This window comes from Carassius carassius, chromosome 32 (assembly GCF_963082965.1).
Source record: "Carassius carassius chromosome 32, fCarCar2.1, whole genome shotgun sequence".
Lineage (NCBI taxonomy): Eukaryota > Metazoa > Chordata > Actinopteri > Cypriniformes > Cyprinidae > Carassius > Carassius carassius.
Window position 1 is genome coordinate 10803537 of NC_081786.1, and position 23909 is coordinate 10827445.

Here is a 23909-nt window from a genome sequence, read left to right on the forward strand (position 1 = left end):
TGTCATATTATCACAACTATGCAGTGTTATTAACCACATAATGCATATTTTAGGTTTCAGACATTTAAATACACTTAAATACTAGTAAAACAATACATTTAGAGTTTGAAAAATACACGCATATGTCTATGGAAGCAACAGTAACAATCCATTCAAATTTAATTTGCAGATGTGCTTTATTCAGATTTTATCAGATACACATAGTGTAAGTAACTATAAAGTTCACTCTATTCATCACCCAGTTCACCCACACTTATTACTTGTATCTCGGGAGAGATTGATGAATTCACGTGCTGTAAATCCAACTGCAGCGTGAACAAACATGGCGGCGCCCATCTCACATTACAGATCGCGATCAAGATCATTTAGAAAGGTTTTTAAACGACAAAACACACTCATTTACACATATTTGTGAATCGGAATATCATATTGTTCATGACATGGTATGCAAGTTTGTGAATATTTAAAATAAAAAAGGAAAAAACTAAATAAAAGCGATCCATCTGTCATTCAGTGTTATTGTAGACGCTGTGTGTCACATGACAAGCCTGGCGTGTCGCCATGTAAACAGTAAGGGGAACGTTCTAAAATAACGGTCATCTTAAAAAAAACTCACTGTGGGGGGACCGCTAGAATATTTTAAACTCACCACTGAAAAGGTTAGACATAAATGTTTTGCTCTTTCTTTAGGGATAATTGACCAAAAACCTCAGTTACCTCAGTTTCCAGACCAGTTCCCATTTCTCTGTAAAGAATTAAGTCAGACATTCTGCAAAATATTTCCCTTTGTGTTCCATGGAAGAAAAAAAGTCATATGGGTTTTCAAAGGGTGAGTAAATGATGCCAGAACATTCATCCAGTCATATTTGTGAAGGTGGATCAGTAAATCAAACCATTGGACAAAAAGTCATGAGAGTTGTTCAAAAGTGACTCTAGCTGTTAGTATGTTTTAGACAAATGCACATCGAATCATAGCAAGTAACTCTCTTTTAGTCTTACTAAATGTTCCTATCCTCCTGGCTCTGCCTGCACACACATACACTCACGTACTCCATAACTCTCTGTGGTATTGTTCATCGCCGCCTGGTTCAATTAAAATGCTGACAGCAGCCACAAAGGAGTGAATTGAATGTTCCAAAAGGTCTTTTTACCATGCCGCCTGAGACACAGCAAGAGAATGAGAGGGAGAGAGAGTCATCAGAAGAGAACAAATGCAAAGAGCGTGATTGTGTTCCTTCACAATCAGCCTGATCTCCACTTCTTATCGCTTGTTGCAGCCATGCTAATGCTAATGCTCTCACAACACTTATTCATGCAGCTACAAGAATGAAATATTATAAACTCTGTGATTTGTGAATGTGTGTTGATGTGTTTGTGACATCCCCTCATTTCTTTCAATGGCTCTGACTTGACTGAAGGTCACTTTGGGACTTTTGACCTTACATTAACCTTTTCTAACATCCAGATGCATGCCTCTTCATGCAGAGTTGATAAAAACTCTTAAAAATACAGGCGCTTCCCAATGCCATAGAAGAACCTTTTTGTCTAAATGGTTCCATAAAGAACCTTTCACACCTGAAGAACCTTTCTGTTGCACAAAAGGCTCTTTGTGGTGGAAGAAGGTTCTTCAGATTATAAAAAGGTAAGAAAGAGATGGTTCTTTAAAGAACTTTTGACTGAATGGTTCTTTGTGGAACCAAAAATGGTTCTTCTATGGCATCGTTGTGCCTTTTAAACTTTTTAAAGCACCTTTATTTTTAAGAGTACGTCTAATAAACGTGTCACTCTCAGCTGTTAATCGGAGGTGTGTGAATGTATGAGACTACCAATATGTTTGGTCGTCTTCGTGTTAGTGTGTGTGTGTGTTGTCGAGTTCGTTTAAATACACCCAAGAAGCATTGATATGGAAATGCACCACTGTCGGTCTGTTTTTGCATCTTCACTCTTTCTCTCTTCATTTTATGTTTTCTACAATAACAATTTGCATGATAAGATCATTCAGATTATAATGCACCAGCACAACATGATAAATAAAAACATGTACATACACCCCTCCCCCTCACAAGCTTGAGTTTTCATGTGTGTGACAGTCGAGCTTCATCTCTTGGTTCCCAGAGAGTCTAGGGGTGTGTATTTACACAGAGAGCAACAGGCAGAGTAGTAGTTATCTTCTTAAAGGCACAGTTCACCGTAAATTGAAATTCTGTAATTCTGTAAAACATATGTCATACTTGTATAACTTTCATTCTTCTGTAGAACACAATAAAAAAAAGGTATTTTGCTGAATGTCGAAATTATGCTTAATCCCTAAAGGGATAGTTCACCCAAAAATGAAAATTATGTCATTAATGACTCACCTTCATGTCGTTCCAAACCCATGAGACCTCCATTTATCTTTGGAACACAGTTTAAGATATTTTAGATTTAGTCCGAGAGCTTCCTGTCCCTCCATTGAAACTGTGTGTAGGGTATACTGTCCATGTCCAGAAAGGTAATAAAAACATTATCAAAGTAGTCCATGTGACATCAGAGGGTCAGTTAGAATTTGTTGAAGCATCGAAAATAAATTTTGGTCCAAAAATAACAAAAACACAGACTATATTCAACATTGTCTTCTCTTCCGGATTTGTTGTGAGCGTGTTCAAGTGTAGTGATATCCGGTTCGTGAATGAATCACTCGATGTAACCGGATCTTCTTGAACCAGTTCACCAAATTGAACTGAATCATTTGAAACGGTTCGCATCTCCAATACGCATTAATCCACAAATGACTTAAGCTGTTAACTTTTTTAATGTGGCTGACACTCCCCCTGAGTTAAAACAAACCAATATCCCAGAGTAATTAATTTACTCAAACATTAATTTACACTGACTGAACTGCTGTGAAGAGAGAACTGAAGATGAACACCGAGCTGAGCCAGATAACAAACGAAAGATTGACTTTCTGAAAACTGAAAAAAATGACAGAACTGGATGAACTATTCCTTGAATGGCTGATAATCTGCACTGCTACAACAACTATTGCAGGTTAACATCCAGCTAAGGGTGACAAAGGAAGTGGGTCACCATCTTTCCAAATCATCACTCTGGCTTGGAGCAAGACACTTAGCTAGCTCCAGGGGAATTGAAAGTCAATTGTGAATCTGTCAATTATGGTACTGTAGGTCTATTTGGAATGAAAAAGAGCAGAAGGGAGAAATAAATAGATATTGACCATAAATGACCATAATGCTGTAAGTGGTTGAGTTCTAAGAGATCTAAAACAGTAAAACAATGAACAGGCTAAAGGGCAACTGGAGGTCAGTTATCATCAACATATTTTTGAATTATCATTTTCAGATGAGGCCAAAGTTCAACCACATTTCCTTTTTACCGGTGGTAGAATTTTTTTACAATAGACACAGATTCATGAAATAGTGTGAATGGGAAGCTTTGATCTTGGGTGCAGAGCTACAAATTGGGATTTTCGTTTGAAGCATAACAGATTCTGCTCTTTCAATGCCCATGTCAAATCAAAAATTACTGTGGTTTGTTGTGTCACCACGGGTGTTTATGATTACAAACCCATCTGCGATAGAGGATGAATAACTAAACGGAGCTATTTCAATTTACATCTTGTTATTAGTTTTTGTCAGCAAAAAAAAAAAAATGTGTATGCTAGCATGGCAGTGCACTCATTCACCCCCTCTCTCTTTCTCTCTCAATAAGTCATCTGTGATGCATATATCCACTGATTAAACTGCACACACTTCATCTTACAAACATACTGCTTCGGTGGCTCATTTTGCAGAAAAGAACAGAATGAAGGAGATATGTGGCGGATTGTAAGAACAGATGGAGGAATGAGTGGAGGATAATTGTGGCCTCTGTAACCAAGCGGAAAAGAGAAGCAGTTTGGCCTAACAAAACACACACACACACACACACACACACACTCACACACACACACACACACACATATACTGTGTGTTTCTTACTGCTCATCACAGCTGTTTGAGAATGTTTGGCCTTTAAAATGCATTTAGTTAGAATATAGCATGAATGAGCATTAGGGCTGTAGGATGTTGAATATTCATGATATTGGCAACAATTTTGCTGGTGATATAAGATGTATATGTGATGAATCATGAATATTACAGTGTTTTTAATTAAATTTTTTCCTGTTAAAGAATTAGCCTCATAATTTTGTATTGTGACTTTTGAGAGCTCTAGATGTATTTTTTTTAATAGTCATAGGCTTTTTTTATATCTCAGCCTGGACATTTGGCTTTTTTGTTTTGTAAAGCATTGGACTGGGTGCAAATCAGTGTTGTGTAGGGTTATCATTAAAATTCATCATTGATATGAATGATATAATGGTTAATTTAATTCTTTTCTGAGAATCTGTTTAAGCTGTCGATTTTAATGATTAATTTCCACATGCATGCACATGCATGTTATGTTGCTCAAAAATGTTTTCAGGTGTCTCCATGGGGAAATATTCATGTACTGATGTTTTAGTTAATATATGCATGGAAATATTGTTCTTTTTTTTTACTCTAAAATTATATTCTGGTTCACATAAACAGCAAAGTATCATTCCTTTATTTAGTGAAAAATAGGTTTATATTTAACTATTTTGTGTGTGTGTTTTTTGTGTTTTAATTGTATTATTTATTTATTTCAGCCAAATTTGAGTCTTCTAAAATAGTTGTATGGTTCGTCTCATCATCCTCTTTAGACACTTCAAAGCAAATATTAAGATAAAGTGGAAATCTCAAGATATCAGGGTACATCAAATATTATCAAAAGGCAAAAACAAGATATTTTAGCTTTATTTCAAAGAGTAAATGAGATGCTAAAATCAGACCTTAAATGCCGTGCATGTTTTTCAATCTTAGATACCTTCATGTAACTTAACAAGACAGCTAACAAATGTTGCTAAAACATTACATTGTATTTATCAAGCGGACTAACAAGCTAGTTTTGGATTAATTAGCCACAGTAAAAAAAATGCCAGTCCTCGACAAACCTGACAGATGGCACAGTTACATGCTCAGCGTGTGGCTGTAGCATTTCAGGTTTGGTAGGAAGCAGTCTGTGAGTGTGCAGTTGTTCCACGCGCCCCCACAACCAGCTGTCAGAGCTAATTCTCATTCAGACTGGACGGTGGAGGTGAGGAGGTGAATTCACTGCTCGCTGCATCCAAGTGGGATAAGTGCAGTGTTTTTCTCTGTCCGTGAAGCATAATGTTTGTGAATTTGAACATATTCTGCCCTTAAAAAGGGGGCTTTAGGTCTGCATGTAGCTGTCATGTGGGCAGTGGGATTGTGGGCTGCATGCTTACAATTTGCACACTTACTGTTTACTGTGCATCATTATGATTAGTGTGTCCTAAATTTTGTGAAAAGTGCCAGATTCTACAGATTGGAATTTTAAGATATGGATCCATATTTGCTGTTTGGGGTAATATTACACACAATTCTTTGTGCTTTGAGAGAGAAGACATTTATAATGGTACTTTTTCAACATTTTAAATGATAAAACAAATGTATGTTTCAAAGTTTGGGGTCAGGTTTATATATATATATACAGTATATCTCTAATGCTCACCTAGGCTGGATGTATTTGATCAAAAAGAATAAGAACGGTAATATTGTGGAATACTTTAGCACTTTGAAATAACTGTTTTCAAACTTCTCTTTAAAATATCTTAATATATTTAATAATATATTAATTAAATAATTTATTAAGTGATGGCAAAGCTGCTTGCTTCAGTCTTCAGTGTCACATGATCCTTCAGAAATCATTCTATAAAACATTCAAGAAACATTTCATATTATTATCAATGTTAGAAACAGTATGCCGCCTTATATTTTGTGGAAACCATGATCATTTTTTGGAATTCTTTGATGAATAGAAATTTGAACAGTAGAACATAATTTACTTAAAATAGAAATCTTTTGTAACATTATTTAACACTTTTAATCAATTTAATGTATCTTTATGAAACAGAAGTAGTCATTTCTTAAAAAATAAAAATTACTGACCCCAACTTTTGAAAGGTAGCCTATGTAATAAATATGTAATATATCATATAACATATATTGTACTTTAAGTGTATCTCTTAAATATAATATCATGATGTGCCACTATGTTGCAATAGTAATGACCATATTAAAACTACTCAAAAATACAAAAAATGCTCATGTACTTTCCCATTCTCAGAATGCTTAGTACAGTGCACTAGAAGTATATGATTTGGGATGTAGCCTTGGTATTGGGTGAACGTGAGGTAAAAGTGACAGCAGCGTGGAAAGAAGTAAAAACTAATGAGTACTCAAGGATGTTTGACTGAGGACAGTAAGATGGACAGAGAGTGAGACACTAATCAGTCCTAAAGAGTTTGTGTGCCAAAATGATGCTCTCACTCATGGACTATAAACAAACAGGTTGGCTTATGCAAGTAAGGAGGCATTTTCACCGGAAAGCTGACCGGTGCCATCTGTCAATCAAATGAGTGAAACACTCACCTCACTTCGTTTTATCCCACCCTTTGCCATTTTTCGTTCATTTTAAGTATCTCATTGCTTGTTTTGTTTTGTTTTGGCCATGTAGATGGTTGCTGGGATGATGACTGGCCTGTGTTACAACCTGTCATTTGGGGGGTTTTAAGTACTTTCATGTATCCCTGTGTGTGTGTACCGAAATGTTTATGCAGTCCTACCTATAGCTGATCAATGGTAACTTATGTAGAGTAGCTGTGCAGTCAACCGGAGAGTGTTTATGTAAAACCAGGTCTGAGTTTAGTTCAAGTGTTAAAAACAGGCGCCTTTCTCTTCTGTCATATGATTACATGTTCTATAGGTTACAGGTCCACATGCTAACACACACACACAGACACACACGCTAATGGAAAATGTAGCCTAGTGTGATATATGTGCCCCAAACGTTTCCTGGAGGATTGATTGGACCTTCAGTGGAGCTCTATTGAAAAGTGCTAAACCGCTTCAGAGGTTCCATTTTCATGCAGAGCACCTTCCTTTTACCTTTATTCCTTCTTTCTTCTTTTCTGCCTCTTTGAAAGCCTGCTCCTGTGAAGCCTTCTACCTCCTACAGTTATTACATTACTTTGCTCCTTCCATTTCTTTCTCTCTCTCATCCATATTTTGGCTTCTTCCATGGGCTGGTGTTGCTAGATCAGCCTGTGAATAAAAATAATTGTCTAAGGTTATGAATTACGTGACTCCTAACAATGTTTGGAGCTGTCATTCATTCTGCATTAGGGAGAGAGAGAAGCATCAGACGCCTGGCACTGGTGTTGATCACTGCAATTTGACCTTTAAGATGGAGGTTTTGAGTAGCACAAAGACAGTCGTTTAGGAGCTGGATGGAGGTGGTTATTACATAATCAATATTTCAATCTTTTCACTTATCGAACAATAGTCCATCCTTGACCAATCAGCATCTTTTAACCCAGAGTAGGACATTGATGAATGAAAAACTGAAAAAAAGCTTGTATTGTGCATATATATATAAAAATAAATATATATATATATATATATATATATATATATATATACATACACACATATATATATATATATACCCATATGTTCCAAACCTATATAGCTTTTGTCTTTTGTATGACACATTTTTAGGAAAAATGTTCAAGCTGCTCTTTTCCATAGAATGAAGAAAGAGGGCTGGTGTATTTCAGTTTTAAAAATGCCCCCAAAAACAGCTTTTTTAGCTTTTTGGGGCAACAGCCATAGTGTCCACTCATTTGTGTAAAATAGAAATTTGGAGCTTCATAGTTTCATCTCCTTCTAAAGAAAACTAAGCTAGGAACAAGAAGTTTTGTTAAACTGTAATTTAATATGTATGTTTGTCATTCCAGAAATGTGCATGATATGAATACATATAAGTGTGTGAATGTCTGTATATGTGTTCTTACACAGACACAGGTTAGGAGCCTTGTCTTTTTGCAGTTGTTATTGACGTACAGGTCTGTTTTTTGTCATCTGTCCTCTCCTGTTGTTTTTTTTTTCTACTAGTTTTTGTCTCCTGATAGCTTCCTTGGCTTTCCAGACAACCTTTTGAAATGAAAAAAAAACCCTGAAAATAACTGAAGATTTTATAATGCATTGGTGTGTGTGTATTTCTCTGAGTAATAGTGTTGTGTGTGTGTGTGTGTGTGTGTGTGTGTGTGTGTGTGTGTGTGTGTGTGTGTGTGTGTGTGTGTGTGTGTGTGTGTGTGTGTGTGTGTGTGTGTGTGTGTGTGTGGGCGGGTGGTACAGTAATAGATGCAGACTCGAAAGACGCACACACAGTGAAAGAGTGATGGAGGAAGGAGAAGAAGAGGAAAGAGTTATTGAAACATGCCAGTAGGGAAGGACTAAAGAGGGAGCGATTACAAGTTTTCCATTGAAAACTTGAAGTGGTGAAGTTTTAAAGTTCCCCCGGTGGCCTTGGAAAATGAGTTGCTATGACTTCACTGAACCTTCAGGAAACAAACAGCTCGATGACATCAACATAATAGAACGAAATCGGATTGGCTTTGATTTGATTGACGTTTGCTAAATCCCACCTCTCATCACAGTTCTTTGATTCACAAAGACCAGTTTTTCACTCCATGTAGCACATCTTTCTCTAAACGTGATGAGATGGAGGGTGTCAGAGTTCTGTAGAAGGTTAAATTAGTTCAGTAGTCTGTGAAAAGAAAAAGACAGTGGGAGGAATGCGGACCTGATTAGCATAACCTATTAATTATGCGTTAAATGCTCCAGTATGCACTCCGATGTGCCATTACTTGTCATTTAGGAGATGCTTTTACCAAAAGGCAAAAGCACATTACAGTACATTGAGTGCGTGGACAGTCTCTAAAGCAGAGCTTCTGCAGTGTGCCCCTGCTGGTAGATGTCGGTATTACACCATCATGTGAAGGAAAAAAGCATGTTTTTCCATCAGCCACTGAAAAGTAACCATGTATTTAGATGAAATAAAAATTTTGCCATTTTTGCCAAGTAATTCAGACCTCCTTGGTGACCAATCTTTCCAGATTGTTATTAAATCAATGAAGTTACGTTTTGCTAAATGTCAAATTAACCATTTTGTGTGTTTTTTAAAAAAAACTATTTGATATTAGTAATGGGGTTTTGATTCATCTCAGTTACATCTTTTGAGTCCATTCAACAATAACAAAAATCGCTCTGATTCATTCTGCAATTCATTTAGTTACTTTTTTTGTGGATTACATCATTACGCCAGTAGGCTACAACCAATGAGTGTTTTAAAATGATTATGAGTAAATCCCTGAGTCATTTGCTTGAGATTCACTCAAAATCAAGTTGTTTTTGACCGATCTCATTATTTATCATTCTAAGTTGCATGTCAACGTGATCTACTAAGAGACATGAGAAATAGTGTGACGTGCGGATTCGAAGCAGATTGTTTTTTTTTCTCCATTTTGTCAGCTTCCTGGCATCTAGATGTTTTATCAAGCAAAAGAGAAATTACAGCAATATCCTAAAAATTATTTATGAGTGTCAGTAATGTACTTGAAGCATTTAAAGAGAGCTATTGAGATATTGAATTACATTAGGCACCATAGCAATGCATCTCCAGTAGGATCCTTGCAAGGAAAATTATATATGGTCATCAGTCATTTTTATACATTCATAAATTGGGGATTATGCTGTGTGTAAACCTATAAAACTTCTTGTAGTGCTACACTCTTTTCAACAGCCGAACTGATTGAACAGCATTCCCCATCCCATTGGTTTATCGTCGGACATATAATTAACAAAGATGTTTGATTCAACTTGGTTCAGTGAAGCGGCATATTTGTTCAGTAACTTTGACCAATCGATTAAAAGCTTGCCTATTTGCCTTATCTCTAATGCGTTCGGTAATAGTCAGACTTTGAAGGCAGGAACACACATATGAATCAGTGCATGACAGTTAGTCATTTGTTCACTTAAAATATTTGATCAAAAACAGTTGTTCAGGGCATATATTATATTATCACAGCCACATACTGAACTGTAAAGCTCTGTCAGTGGACAGACACTAAAGAACAACTTGGAGTCAAGTGTTTTGCTCAAGGGCACGATGATTCAGAATCTCTGAAAATCTCTGGTTTGCAGGTTTAGGTCAATCCCATGAGCCTTTTCCAGATCCACAGGTATCTCACTTTGATGTCAGACACATATAAATAGGTATATTTTCAACATGATAAATTTCCACAAGATTCCTCAGGATCTATAGGTATTATTCTTCTTGCTTGTTGCTTTTTCCTCTGTGTTTCTTCATTATTGTAACTCTCTCTTCCTCTGCTCCATATTCCTGCCCAAGCATGTCTTCATTATATGGAGATTTTAATTACCTTGTTGCAGGTTATTTGCATATACGGTGGGGTGATGAGTACGTTCTCCCTCTGCGGCTCTCATTGTGTGACCTTTGACATCAGTCAGGCTGAAAACCCATGAGAGGAGAGGCGTTCTAAGCGGTTTGTAGATATCAGCTCTCCTATATTCCAGTTAGAAGCAAGGAGAACAGTCATCTCCAAACTAAAAACATACACAAAAAAAGTGTATTATCTGCATTTTCTTCAATAAAATAATTAAAATTAGATTTTATATTTAGTTATTAAAAATGTATATAAACAAACCATATCCCTCTGGGTATAGGTACTCAGTGTACTACAGTTTGTACTCTCTCTCTCTCTCTCTCTCTCTCTCTCTATATATATATATATATATATATATATATATATATGACTGTTTGTGTGTGTGTGTGGATGAAATCACACTGAGAGCAGGTGGATGGTTACTCAAATCTTGCTTTACTGGGCCTGGGACAGACAAAACTGGGACAAACACGACCAAAACCTGGTTAGTGTAGGCTACATCAAAGCATCAACGTTTCTCAGAAATCAGCAGTGAGAGATGTGAGACTCTGCTGGTAATTACATAACTCCGCCCACAATATCACGCACACAAATGCGAGTGACTCAACAGCCAGCCAATGTAGAGTTTCCCCAAATTAATGCATGAATTTAACAGCATTATTTCAACTCTGTTGCATATATATATATATATATATATATATATATATATATATATATACCACTTTACTATTTCAGTATATATTAAAGTAATTTATTACATATTTTAAAATGCAATTTATGTCAGTTTATCTCTTAACCAGTGGCACTGGTTTGAGGCAGAAGTAGAGAACTGTCAGATGAAAAGTGTGATTGGAGCGTTTGTAGAAACCTGTTTATTCTGGTAGACTCGTTTCTCTCCCAGTTGCATTATTGGCTCTATCAGTAGAACGGTGTGAATGGCCTCAGGGTCTCCAGGCCTGTCAGTCTGTTCCTGTTTGTCATTATTATCACACTAATTAGTAGAATTTTCTCTTAAGCAGTTGTGCTTGCCTTGCACAAGATTCAGTTCATTTATCTTTCCTCCACTTCACAAAGTGATTACTTCCTGTGGCAGAGGTGTTATAGCCACATTTGTCTGATGTTGACATGACTTGAGGTGAGCATGAGGATCATCTTTGGTGCTAACAGGAGCAGCAGGGTGGAACCAGGCCTCCGTGACTCGAATCATCTGAGGGGCCTCATCTGCTCTCGATCCTTGCTGAATTGTTTGGAAATTAGGTGGGTAATGATCTGGTGGGATGGGACTCTACTCTGTTTGATTTGTGTCTTGTCAGTTTGTCTTGAATTCAGCCTGTCTGGTTAGCCAAGGCTCTGCTGAATGTCCAGTAGCTGCTGGGCTCTCAGTTAAGTGTGTGTGTGTGTGTGTGTGTGTGTGTGTGTGTGTGTGTGTGTGTGTGTGTGTGTGTGTGTGTGTGTGTGTGTGTGTGTGTGTGTGTGTGTGTGTGTGTGTGTGAGACAGCTTAGTGGAATATGCCGCTCCGTAGTTTACGTAATGCGAGGAAAAGTGGATATCGCTGCTCTTCCCAGAAAAGAAATCCAGAGTGAGTGCTGGAACGAGAGAGAGAGAGATTGCTGTTATTTGACCTCTAGTAAATATATGATGACTTTTGTTGCTAGGATGTAGGAGTATGAGTGTGTGCAATAGAGCAGCAAAACAGAATTGGAAACCTCTGCAAATCCTTCAACAAACTGATCTAGAGACACTTGATAAGGAGGATCAAACACACACACACCCTCTCACACATATCAAGCATCTCCATATGTATGTAGAGCAGCTATTGGAGTCAGTTCTAAAGCTCTTATTCTGGGTGGTACACACTGTTTCTACAGTGACAGTAGAGCTGATATATGTGGGATCTTTAGAGGAGGAGAGGTCAAGAGGTCAGTGCTGAGAAATGCCTCCTTATATGGGCATCCAGAGAATGCAGCAGAGAAAAAGTCTACAGCACTATGAGTGTGTGCGATGAATATATATGCATCTGTCTGTCTGTCTGTACTGTGCTGTTGGACATTTATTGGATATATATATTGGACATTTTTTAAATCATTTTCATTTATATTTCTGTAGCATCTTGCTGAATAGGCCATCCATTGTGAAATTTCATGTTGCTCTAAACCCATAATACCTTCATTCATCTTTGAAACACAAATTAAAATATTTCTGATGAAATCCCAGAGCTTTCTTACCCTCCGTAGACAGAAACGCAACTACCACCTTCAAAGCCAAGAAAAGTAGCAAGAACATCATTAAAATAGTCCATGTTTTTCGACCTTAATGTTATGAAGCTACGAGAATACCTTTTTTATACAAAGAAAACAAAAATAACGACTTTAACAATTTCTTCTCTTCTGTGTCTGTCTTCGACACACATACGTCTGTCGTGAATGCGTGTTAAAGACTGAGATGGAAGAGAATAAATTGTTGAACAAAGTTGTTATTTTTGTTTTCTTTGCGCAACAAAAAGTATTCTCGTAACTTCATAAACATAAGGGAGAGTAATTAATGTCAGAATTTTCATTTTGGGGGGAACTATCCATTTAATAGAAAATTAAAAACTTTTCTTTCTGTTTGGTCTGTCGTTTCTGGACAAGTCTGAATGTCTTGTTGTGAACTAGATTAAAGGCCACTGAAGCTCACACACAGACACATAGCTTTTGTTCATTAGGGAGAAAAGGCAGACAGGGCCGTTGCAGTTCCAGCAGCCCTTGATTTAAGCTCTTCTGTTAGAGAAAAGTGCACAGAGAGAGATGGAGAGACCTACGCAGGGCTGTAAATGAACAGAGAGAAGACAAGAGACGTTATGAGGGTCACAAAGGCAAATTTTATTGCAGCTTTTTGTTCCACTGTCTTGTGTTATCCCCTGTGTGTGTGTGTGTGTGTGTGTGTGTGTGTGTGTGTGTGTGTGTGTGTGTGTGTGTGTGTGTGTGTGTGTGTGTGTGTGTGTGTGTGTGTGTGTGTGTGTGTGTGTGTGTGTGTGTGTGTGTCTGTGACATGTACAGGCTTGAAGGCATGGATGAGTGTTGCGCTGCTTGCTCTAAGGACTATCAACACATTCTGCCATGCTGAGCTGTGTCTACACACCCTCCCATCTGAACATACTGCAGCTCTTTCAATTAATACATTATTAATGATCAGCAAAACAAAGCTCATGAATATTGAAATGCTTTTATCACTAAGGAGTTTAAAAAGTTCTTTCACTTTACCAGAACACGCATACGCACACACAAGCATACATCAGTCTCCTGAGGCACATAGCCAGTTGCCATTAATCTAATTAACTGTCTCACTTAAGACCTGCCCATCAAAACTCACCCGAGAGAGGACGAGAGAGGAAGACACTGAGAAGAGAGAGAGAGAGCGATAGAGAGAGGGGCGGGGTGAGCCAGATATCAGTAGACAGAAGCAATGGAGGTTTTGAAGTGCTGTGGTTCTGAAATTGGGTCTTCTTGTCATTTCTGTCTCTTGTGACAGTTCAGACTTGAGAAACTGTGTCAAGAACAAAAATCTACCATTCTGTTTGGATTCACCTTGACCTGGAACGGAGAACTCGGAGAGCAGAAAAAGAGAACCGAACCAAAGAAAGTAAAGATACAAGATACGTCTTCCAAATTAAGGCCACGGAACGCACACTTTTGCACTTCCATCAAATGATAAAAAATATTTTAAAAAACTTTTGAGCTAAAACATTTTTTTAAATGTAATTGTAAGTTATGACGCATTTCATTGTGTGATAATTGCCATTTGTAAAAAGACAATGAGCAAATAGACCAAATATGTCAGAAGTGGGTGATGCTTCATTGTGCCGGCTGACTTGTTTTGTTAAAGAGCTTGAAAATGTTTTAAACACTCACAAATCAGCTTGTAACATCAACAAATTCGAATCGAATCGGAATGATGTTTGTGCTTCAGCACCCTGTAATGCTCATATTGAAGGCACATAAGCTCGTCTTCTCAGTTTGCCATCCCTGTTTTTCCCTTCCTCTCTCTTCCCCTCTCTCTCCTTCCATTATTCACTAGCAGGTCTCTGCAGCAAGCTCTCATTTCACCCCACTACACAACAATCAATACCTGCACTGTGTGTGTGTTGGGGGGGGGGGGGTGGATAGGCTTAAGTGAGCATGCAAACAGGTCATACGATTTTTGCATGCACACTTGAACACAAGTACAGAATATATTAAAAATAGAGACTGCATTTGCCTACACGAGTTTGTGCATTACCTTGCCCTTAGGGTCACGCTGTAAAGGGTTTCATTTGGCCTTTGAGACACATTTGTGCACAATTTTTGTTTTAATTTTCCATAGTTTAATGGTTTTTATGTTCACTTATCACATACAGTCTGAGTAGAAATGCATGTTCTATTTCAGCTGAATCTTAACCATATCCATATCTAGTTTTTGCTTGTTTTTTTTTTATTTATTAAATAAAATGTTATTTTTTAATTAATAATACTGCTAATATTAATATTATTATATTGGTTATATAAATTATTAGTATTATTATTGTCTGTTATACAGTTTAACCAGAAGATACCTGCACTGGTATAGCACTGAAGCAGGCATATTTAAATTAAATTATTATTATACCTGTTACAGTTTGGTTAAAATGAGCCGTTTGTATGATTTTTTATTGACCATGGCAGCAGTAACTCATCAAAGATGGACAAAAGAGTTCTATATCCATTTCTAAGGAGCCAGTTCAGGTGTCTATACTGCAGTAGTGATTCTATACAGTCTGTGATTTGCACTGTTACCTGATTTGCATAATTCCTGCAGTGAGTCGGCTGCTAAAACAATATTGTTTATTTGTGCAGCATGTGCAAATAAGCAGCGTTATCAGCGGGCGCAAATCATTCTTAGTGAATCTCCTCCCTCTGTCTCACCATGGCACAGGTAAAAGAGCAATTACCCATATATTTATTCTATATTCATTTTAAAAATGCTCCCACCCATATCCACTCACACACATACAAAAGTCAGCTCGTATTGATTTGGTGTGTGACTCCTCCTTGTGTTAAGGAGCAGACATGATTTGAATTTTAAAGAGGTTACATTACCTAGCTCCCTCTCTCTCTCTTGATCTCTGTCTCTCTTACATGCAGTGTAATGTGGCCTTTGGTAAATCACACTTGAAAAGTGGCTCTATTTTGGCTCTTTCCCGGTTGCTAAGCACGGATCTAATTGCTGGCAAATGTTTCTGGACGCTGTAAGTCAAACTGTGTGTGTATGTGTGGTTTTGGCATATAAATTAAGCTAGTAGGTCTGGATCTCATTCCTGTCCAGCTACACTGACCTAACCCTGGTAAACCTGATCATGGAGCAGATGATGGATAGACCCAAAGGTGTGTTCACATCACTGCACTCGCTAACTCACTGTAATGCAGCAGCAGCAAGCTGATTAGCTGCAAGCGATTAGCTGCAAGCATTGCAGCAAGAGTGTATGAGTCCAAGCTTCCTGACTGTCCCACAGCTGGTCTATAAAACAAGTCTGCACATCCTCTAGAAGCATCGATCCAAAGATCATTTCAAACAGGAAGCGGTTGATGAACTGTATAAGCTATATATATACATATATATATATATATATATATATATATATATATATATATATATATGTATTTTAAAGAGCTGTTTGAAAGTGAATTTAAATTATGTGTGTGTGTCAGGAGCTCTTCCGTTCAAGGCTGCTGCAATGCAGATATGGTAATGATCAGATAATGTCGTATCATTTGTGTGTGTGTGTGTGTGTGTGTGTGTGTGCTGCATTGTTCCTCTCTGTGTCTTTCATAAGCGTGAGCATGTGTGTGATCATGACATGAGAATGTCACAGTGCTTGGTTTCTGGTCAGGCATGAATTGGAGCAGCTTTATGTAACACCCTGATCAGAGATTCAAGACCCCAAGCATATCCCACAAACCCCTGCCCGTTTGGCTTAATCTAAAGCACGCTTTGATTTCCTGCAGGCTCACATTTGAGCTGCTAAAGAGAGACGGGCACTCTTGGAGGGGAACGTGGTGCACACACAAAAAGTAGCTGTCGTCTACTGTAATGGAATACAAGGAGAGAAATGCTGTATTGAATTCAAAAGGCTTCAAGGTGGGTGTGTTCATGTCCATTCTATCAAGTGTACTGGAGTATGTGTGTGTGTGTCAGGTCACCACATGTGCCCTCATTGTGTGGACAAGTCAATGGTTTGCATAAGGCTTGATATACAGTGCTTGCTAAATCATGTCTTAAAATTTTTTGATTGGTTTGTTTGAGAGTTAGATTTAATGACAAAATAAATAAACAAATATATAAATAAGTTCAGAATTATGAAGGTCCACAATGATAAAACTTTTTAAAATTACATTTATGAAATAATTTATTTGCCAAAAAAAATAACACTTTACCTACACACTATTTGAAAAACCTTTATCAATAAAGAAAAACCTTCTTTTTACAGTTATCTAACCATTTATCGACCAAAAATAAAAACTGAACAACTTGTCAGTAAACAACAAATAAATACAAATTTGCTTAATTTTAGTGAACTTTACTGCAATTAATCGCGTGAAATTTTAACAGTGAGTTCATGCAGCAAAAATTTTGTCATACTGAGAGTCATTTACTTATGAATAAACTCACTTGAGTCCTTCATTTGTGAATCTCATTGCATAATTTTTTACCTTCGATATTCTCAACTTAGGTAAATATGATTTATTTTGCTGTCACACTGCAGATTCACTCTGGTTAAATTGTTCAGCCAGTAAAAAGCAGTTGTAAAACCAACACTAGTTGTGAAAGGTGTAAAAAGGATGATCTGACAGAGTGTTTAGCAGGTGTTTCTATGTGTCACATGGTCACACTTTTTCTCATCCAGAGCACAAACTGTTAACATGTTTTAACTGGGGTTTGATAAGTAGTTGACTGCTTGCGAAACATCCGCTGTTATGTGTTCATTCTTTTAAAAAATAAAAAAGAGCTTGAGAACAATTCTAATTAACATCTCGTCTACAACACAAACACTTACAAAATCACTTTGTTTTCTGTCAGATTCAATAGCCATTGTCTAATACAATTATAAATGTGATACATCATTTGAAATGAGTGAAGGCGATATTAGAGGAGTAATTAAATAAAGCAAGTGTCCAGTAACTACAGATGATAGTTGTAACGACAGATGTCAAAGACAATTCATAAGAACAAACGGTACAAAGAATAAATAGAAAAACGACCCACACACACACATACTAAAATGGCATGTGCTGTCATTTTGTGTGCATGTAAAATCAGCTCTATGACTTATTGATGTAGCGTTAAAGCGCTGCCGTAACCTCAGCTGAACCTAACCCACATTCAGTTGAGAAGTGAAGAGGGTCATTCCCACACTCACACACACACACACAGCTTCCTGCACCTGACAGTGTGGATCTGGAAATAATCTAACACTGTGTTTTTGACAACCTATGGAATGGAAGGAATATGAAATTGTCTTTGAGAAGCGGAAGATAAAAGAGACAAAGATAGAGGGTGTTTGTGTTTATTAGTCTTCCCTGAAGCATATGCCGGCATTTGATAACTCTTCTGTCTTCTTTCCTCATTCTTCCATGCATTTTCTTTCTTGCTGTAGCACCTGTGTCTTAATTGAAGATCGATGACTGTTGGAAGTGCTTGTGCGTTTCTGTGAGTCTGGATATTGTTCAGGTGGCGCTGATGTTTTATAACAAAAACATTTTACTGAGCGAAAATGATTTTTCATAATCACCCTCCTTTAGTCGCCACAATTTTAAACTACATGTATAGCACAAACAACATTTAATGAAACATTACTACAACGTCAGCCATGCAGCCATGATACTTGATATTCAGTGAAAGAAAGAAAAATGTAGGCCAAGAGAGTTGATTTAGATTTCCTGTTCATGACATCAGGCCAATCTGATATGGTTGGTTGTGGAGATTTTATCGTGGAAATGTTGTGCACTGCGGTTGCTCTTGGAGAAAGGTCATGCAGACATAGAGCAGCAAATGGTCTGAATGTGTGTATGAAGGATTTTGTTTCTAATTCTGATGATGGTTGATTTTGTTAGCTTGGAGATGGAGGTTTTGATTCAGTGTTCCCTCCAAGCATACAGGGCTGCATGTGCAGAATTCAGGCAAAACAAAAAATGTGAGAATAAGCTTGAGAGTTCTTGAGTCAGAGCTATATGAATGACCATTTAAACTGGAGTCCATCTGCACATGAAGCTGAAGCTGTTATAAATCTTGTAAATATGCAGCGCTGACTAATTCACAAGATACTGACTGCATGTTAGAACAGTACAGATTTTAAATTCATACACAAGCCCACAAAAGCAATGCAATATTATTTTTATTCTTATATTAACGACATCCTGGAATTTTCTTTTTGTAAATAATATGATGGCCTCTAGATAACTATTAGCTGGAATATATATTAATATTTACTGTATTATATATATATATTTTTTATACTTTTTTTCTGTATTTTTGATCAAATAAATGCAGGCTTGATGAGCAGAAGAAACTTCTTTCAAAAACATTAAAAATAGTAATGTTTCCAAACTTTTGGTCTGTACTGTATATATATATATATATATATATATATATATATATGTATATATATATATATATATATATGTATGTATATATATATGTATGTATGTATGTATATATATATATATATACAGTCTGTACTGTATATATATATATATATATATATATACAGTACAGACTGTATATATATATATATATATATATATATATATATATATATTATTTAACAAAATATTTATTTATTTAATTACAGGGCTGTCGATTTAAATTAAATTTGTGTGATTAATTAAAAATTCTTATTGGCAAACTGGATTGCAAAATGCATTATGTTGGCCAGTGATGTTTAATGAAATGGAAATAAAACAAAAAGTATATTGACTTGTAAAAGCACTTTGTGAAGCTTATTCAATTCTTTCATCTACAGTAATGTAATGTCTTTGCATTATGATTTGAATAATCAATTCATTTGGTGCCTTTCCTCAGCATATATTGATGAATTTGCTTATCAAATAAATGTGCTTATCAAGAAAATAAATATATAATGTAATTAGAATTTTGAATTCAATGAGCCCTTTTTATTTAACAAATGTACAAATATGAAATTATATAATTATTCAAGAAAGGATATATGTAGTAAAACAGTATATGAGGTTGCTTCTAAATATTTATTGATGTAATAAATTAGGATCTGCCCAACATAAATAGATTTTGTGGAGTGAGTAGAAAAATAGAGTGACTATAGATTGTATCATTGTTTGTGAATGTGTATTTACAGTCAGACTTGTGAGGCTGCTCTCTCTCTCTCTCTCTCTCTCTCTCTCTCTCTCTCTCTCTCTCTCTCTCTCTCTCTCTTTCTGTCTCTCTTGCATCATCCTCTTATTCTGATGGTCTGCCTGTGCATGACTGCATGCCATTTATCTTTCTTCGTTTTCCCTGGGCCTGTCTTTTCCTCACTCTTTTCTTCCTCTCCCTCTTTCTCTTTCTCTCCCCCTCTCTCCAGCAAAACAATAAAAGTCAGGATAATTGATGACGAAGAATACGAGAAGAACAAGAGCTTCTTCCTGGAGATCGGAGAACCCCAGCTCGTAGAGACCAATGAGAAGAAAGGTGTGGGGCGTGGCCTGAGCCTTGCAGAGGAAACCACAAATACAACACAGACACACTAAACAAAACTCCAATCTGAACCTTCTCTGCTCTAGATCATCATCGAGATCAACTACAGGCCAAACTATACCATCGACAGCCCTCCGGCCAGGCCCTCGCGTGTGCTTGCTTGTGTGTGTGTGTGTGTGTGTGTGTGTATCATGCATGCATTATTCCAACCCCCCTCCTGTTGTCTTGTTTCTGCAGGAAGATGATATCAGTCAGGGTTCTCAATCGAGAGGAGTACGATAAGCAGTGCAGCTTTTGCATAGAGCTACAGACGCCAATTTGGAGAAGGAGAGGATGGACAGTATACAGAGGTTTCTCTCCCGCTCACAGTGTCTCCTTTGCTTTTTACTCTTCTCTTCTTCTGGGCAGAGTCTCACCTTCTCTCTTTCTGTCCTGGAGTCGGTGCAATGTCTTACTAACTTAATGACATTTATTTGTTTTCGCTGAACACACAACTTCTAGCACATTAACACATATAACGTACACATACAGTAGGAGCCAGATTGTACTTGTTTTAATGTTTCTCAAGGATTATTACTCCAAAACTGACATTATCACAGTTAACACTGTTTTGAAGTGGACAGAGCTAAAAGCAAATATAAACAGAGGTAGTTGAAAACCAATGTGGCCATATCGCATTCATAATGTACGTGCTAATCTGTGCTTATTAATCCAATGAAGGATCGCATTCTTACCTGTCAATCAGTAATTGCTCTAAAACAAGGGAATTTGTTTTTGTTTTTTGTTTTTTTACAAAAGCCTTGCCAGAATCAGAAGAACGTTTTGCTAGACCTTCTCCATATCTTGCTCTTGTCTTTAGTTAGACTTTAGTTTAGTTACCCTTTTAAGTAAAGCTGTCTTCTGGTGTTTGGGAGCAATAACATGTATCATAAAAGGCATTGTTATGTGCATATTAACAGCTTTATTTTAGTATACACTACCAATTAATGTTTGGAGTCAAAGTTTATATTATAATGTTCTTAAAAGAAATATATTATTGTATAATATAATATTGTGAAACATTATTACATTTTAAGATTATTGATTTCTAGTTTAAGTGCTGTCAAATGTGATTAATTGTGATTAATCACATCCAAAAGTTTTCGTTTAGATAATATATGTATGTGTACTGTCTATATATTTGACAGCACTATTTTCATACATTTTACAATTTATTCCTGTGATGGCAAAACATAATTTCCAGCATCTATTACTCCAGTCTTCAGTGTCAAGTAACTTTTCTTATTATTCTAAATATTGATAATGTTTTATTATTTTATATGCGTAATAATTTTGTGGAAACCATGATTTCGAAACTTTTTATCAGAATTCTTTGATGAACAGAAAGTTCAGTAGAACAGCATTTATTTGAAACTGAATCATTATAAATGGCTTTATTGTCTTAATAAATGTATTAAAGGATAGGTTCACATCCATAATAAAAATGTCCTGATAATTTACTCACCCCTATGTCATCCGAGATGTTCATGTCTTTCTTTCTTTAATTGCAAAGATATTAATGTTTTCGAGGTAAACTTTCCAGCAATTGTCTCTATTTAGTGGACTTTAATGGAGACCAGCGTGTTGAAGATCCAAATTGCGGTTTCAGTGCAGCTTCAATGAGCTCTACAAAATCTCAGCTGAGGAATAAGTGTCTTATTTAGCAAAAGATTGGTCATTTTCTTTCTCTAGCTCTAAGATGCACATCCACGACTTCACACATTAAATAGACACATTGAAAAGCTTGCGCATGACGTAGGCAGAAGGAGGACCGAACTCCATCTATTTTCTCCTCCAACTTCAAAATCATGATTTAGTCTTGGCGCGTTTGCTTTGTTTGTGCCTTTCTGGCGTGATTACATAATGTGTGAAGTTGTGGACACACATTGCGCTAGTGCTAGATAAGCATTTGTGGTTAGAGATTATACATTTGTTTTTGTATTTTTTTAGAAAATGACCAATCGTTTTGCTAGATAGTACTCTTATTCCTCGGCTGGGATCATCTAGAGCCCTGCATTGAAACTGCAATTTGCACCTTCAATCTGTTGGTCGCTTTTGAAGTCCACTTTATGGAGAACTGAAGAAGGTAAAACGTGAACATCTTCAATGACATGGGGGTGAGAAAATTCTCAGAAGATTTTCTTTTTGGAAGTGAACTAATCCTTTAATTTCTTTCCAAAAAAAAAAAAGCAATGTTTACTGACCCCAAACTTTTGAATGGTCTTGTGTTTGAGAGTTCTGAGCTCTGATGCTTGTACGCATTGTACACAAAACACTTGATAAGAATGATATGACCCTTTAATTTATTGTCATAATCATCTTTTAAGCAGTATTTTTTCTAGTTTACCATATAGGGTGTGCTCAGGATACTTGCAGGTTGAGAAAGAAATCTTCAAAGTGAACTGTTTAATTTTGTTTCTTCGCAATAATCTTATACTGTAACTAGACACAAAGGAAACGTCAAGACATGCTAGCAAATGAGTTCAGATGCTGGGCTGTAAATCATGAGCAGAGATTAGGGGAGCTAAAAAAGACTCTGAGCTCAAGATTGTGTGCTGTCTTCAAAGCCAAGGCTGTTCGAGTGTGTTTCATCTCACATTTAGATAAACATTTATTTTCCAGGAAACAAAAAAACGGCTCTTTTTCCCAGCACCTCAATGTTTTGATGTGTATCAAATGTTTTATATCATATTTAGATTTACTTCTTGACATTCGGTTGTTTTGATTAATGCTGTGTTTTAGCATGATTAATATAAAAAAAAACAATAAAAAGAGATTGAGAGGTTAAAGCCTGGAATACAAAAGAGAGAGGAACATCGGGTAGAGTTCAAATCAAATGCAGCTGGGTTTGATTATACATTTTTTGATGATGTTTTGCCACTCATCCATACGACTTCATCAATGATTAACAAAAAAGCTGATTAAGACACTCAGATGAGTGGCGAATCGTCTTCAAAATAATTAATAATCAAGTCCAGTTGCCTTTGATTATGTAACTTTACTTGTAAGACATGTGAAAATACCCTGGATGATTCGAAACCTTCATACTGTAATAGATTGAAAATAGATTGTTTAGCATGAAAGAAAAAAGAAAAGAAAAGACTAGAAATATAAAGGACAGCTGAAGAGATGGTTGGATGAAAATGAAAGGAACGGGTGGCTGGATTGACTACGTGTGTGTGTGTGTGTGTGTGTGTGTGTGTGTGTGTGTGTGTGTGTGTGTGTGTGTGTGTGTGTGTGCTCATGAGAGATGTGTAGCACCAAGTGTTTGTTAGAAAATGATAGCTCTGTTTTCAAGGACAAAACAAGGAAGAGGGAACCTTAGCCTGTTAAATCAATATCAGTTTACACACGCAGACAATCTTCATGTTGTGTTTCACATCTACAGACAATAGAAAAAATCTGCAGCATCTCATTTAATTACCAAAACTAATCACAGTAACAAAATGTAACCAATGAATTTTTACTTGCCCTTACTTTATTACACCAAAGATGTGCCACATTTTTTGTTGGTCTTTCAGTTTACTTCCTATGCATCTTTCAGCTTTTTTCTGTGGATGTATCACACTCGCATCTCAGTGATGCTTGCAAATCTCAGTTGTCTCAAACCCCCAATACATGTAAGAAATTAAAAACTATTATTTTATTTTATTGGATTTAATTATTAATATTTAATCATTGTTCAAACAGGTCCATTACAGTTTGGCCCATTAGTTCTTGTTTTTGATTTAGTGAGTCCTTTACAATCAGCCAAACAAGATAAAACAACTTTTTAAA

At 36.5% G+C, this 23909-nt stretch overlaps 1 protein-coding gene across 5 annotated transcripts in view; it reads left to right on the forward strand.

The window, feature by feature from the left end:
• The window catches only part of slc8a1b (solute carrier family 8 member 1b), a 107030-nt gene that overhangs the window by 62180 nt on the left and 20941 nt on the right, over positions 1-23909 (forward strand). For 4 of the 5 annotated variants that reach the window (XM_059520216.1, XM_059520217.1, XM_059520214.1 and 1 more), the window contains exon 3: positions 20331-20443. In XM_059520216.1, the coding sequence (XP_059376199.1) occupies positions 20331-20443 (113 nt within the window). Of the gene's footprint in view, positions 1-19980; positions 20088-20330; positions 20444-23909 lie in introns of all 5 variants that reach the window. The other variant, XM_059520218.1, reaches the window with a different exon arrangement.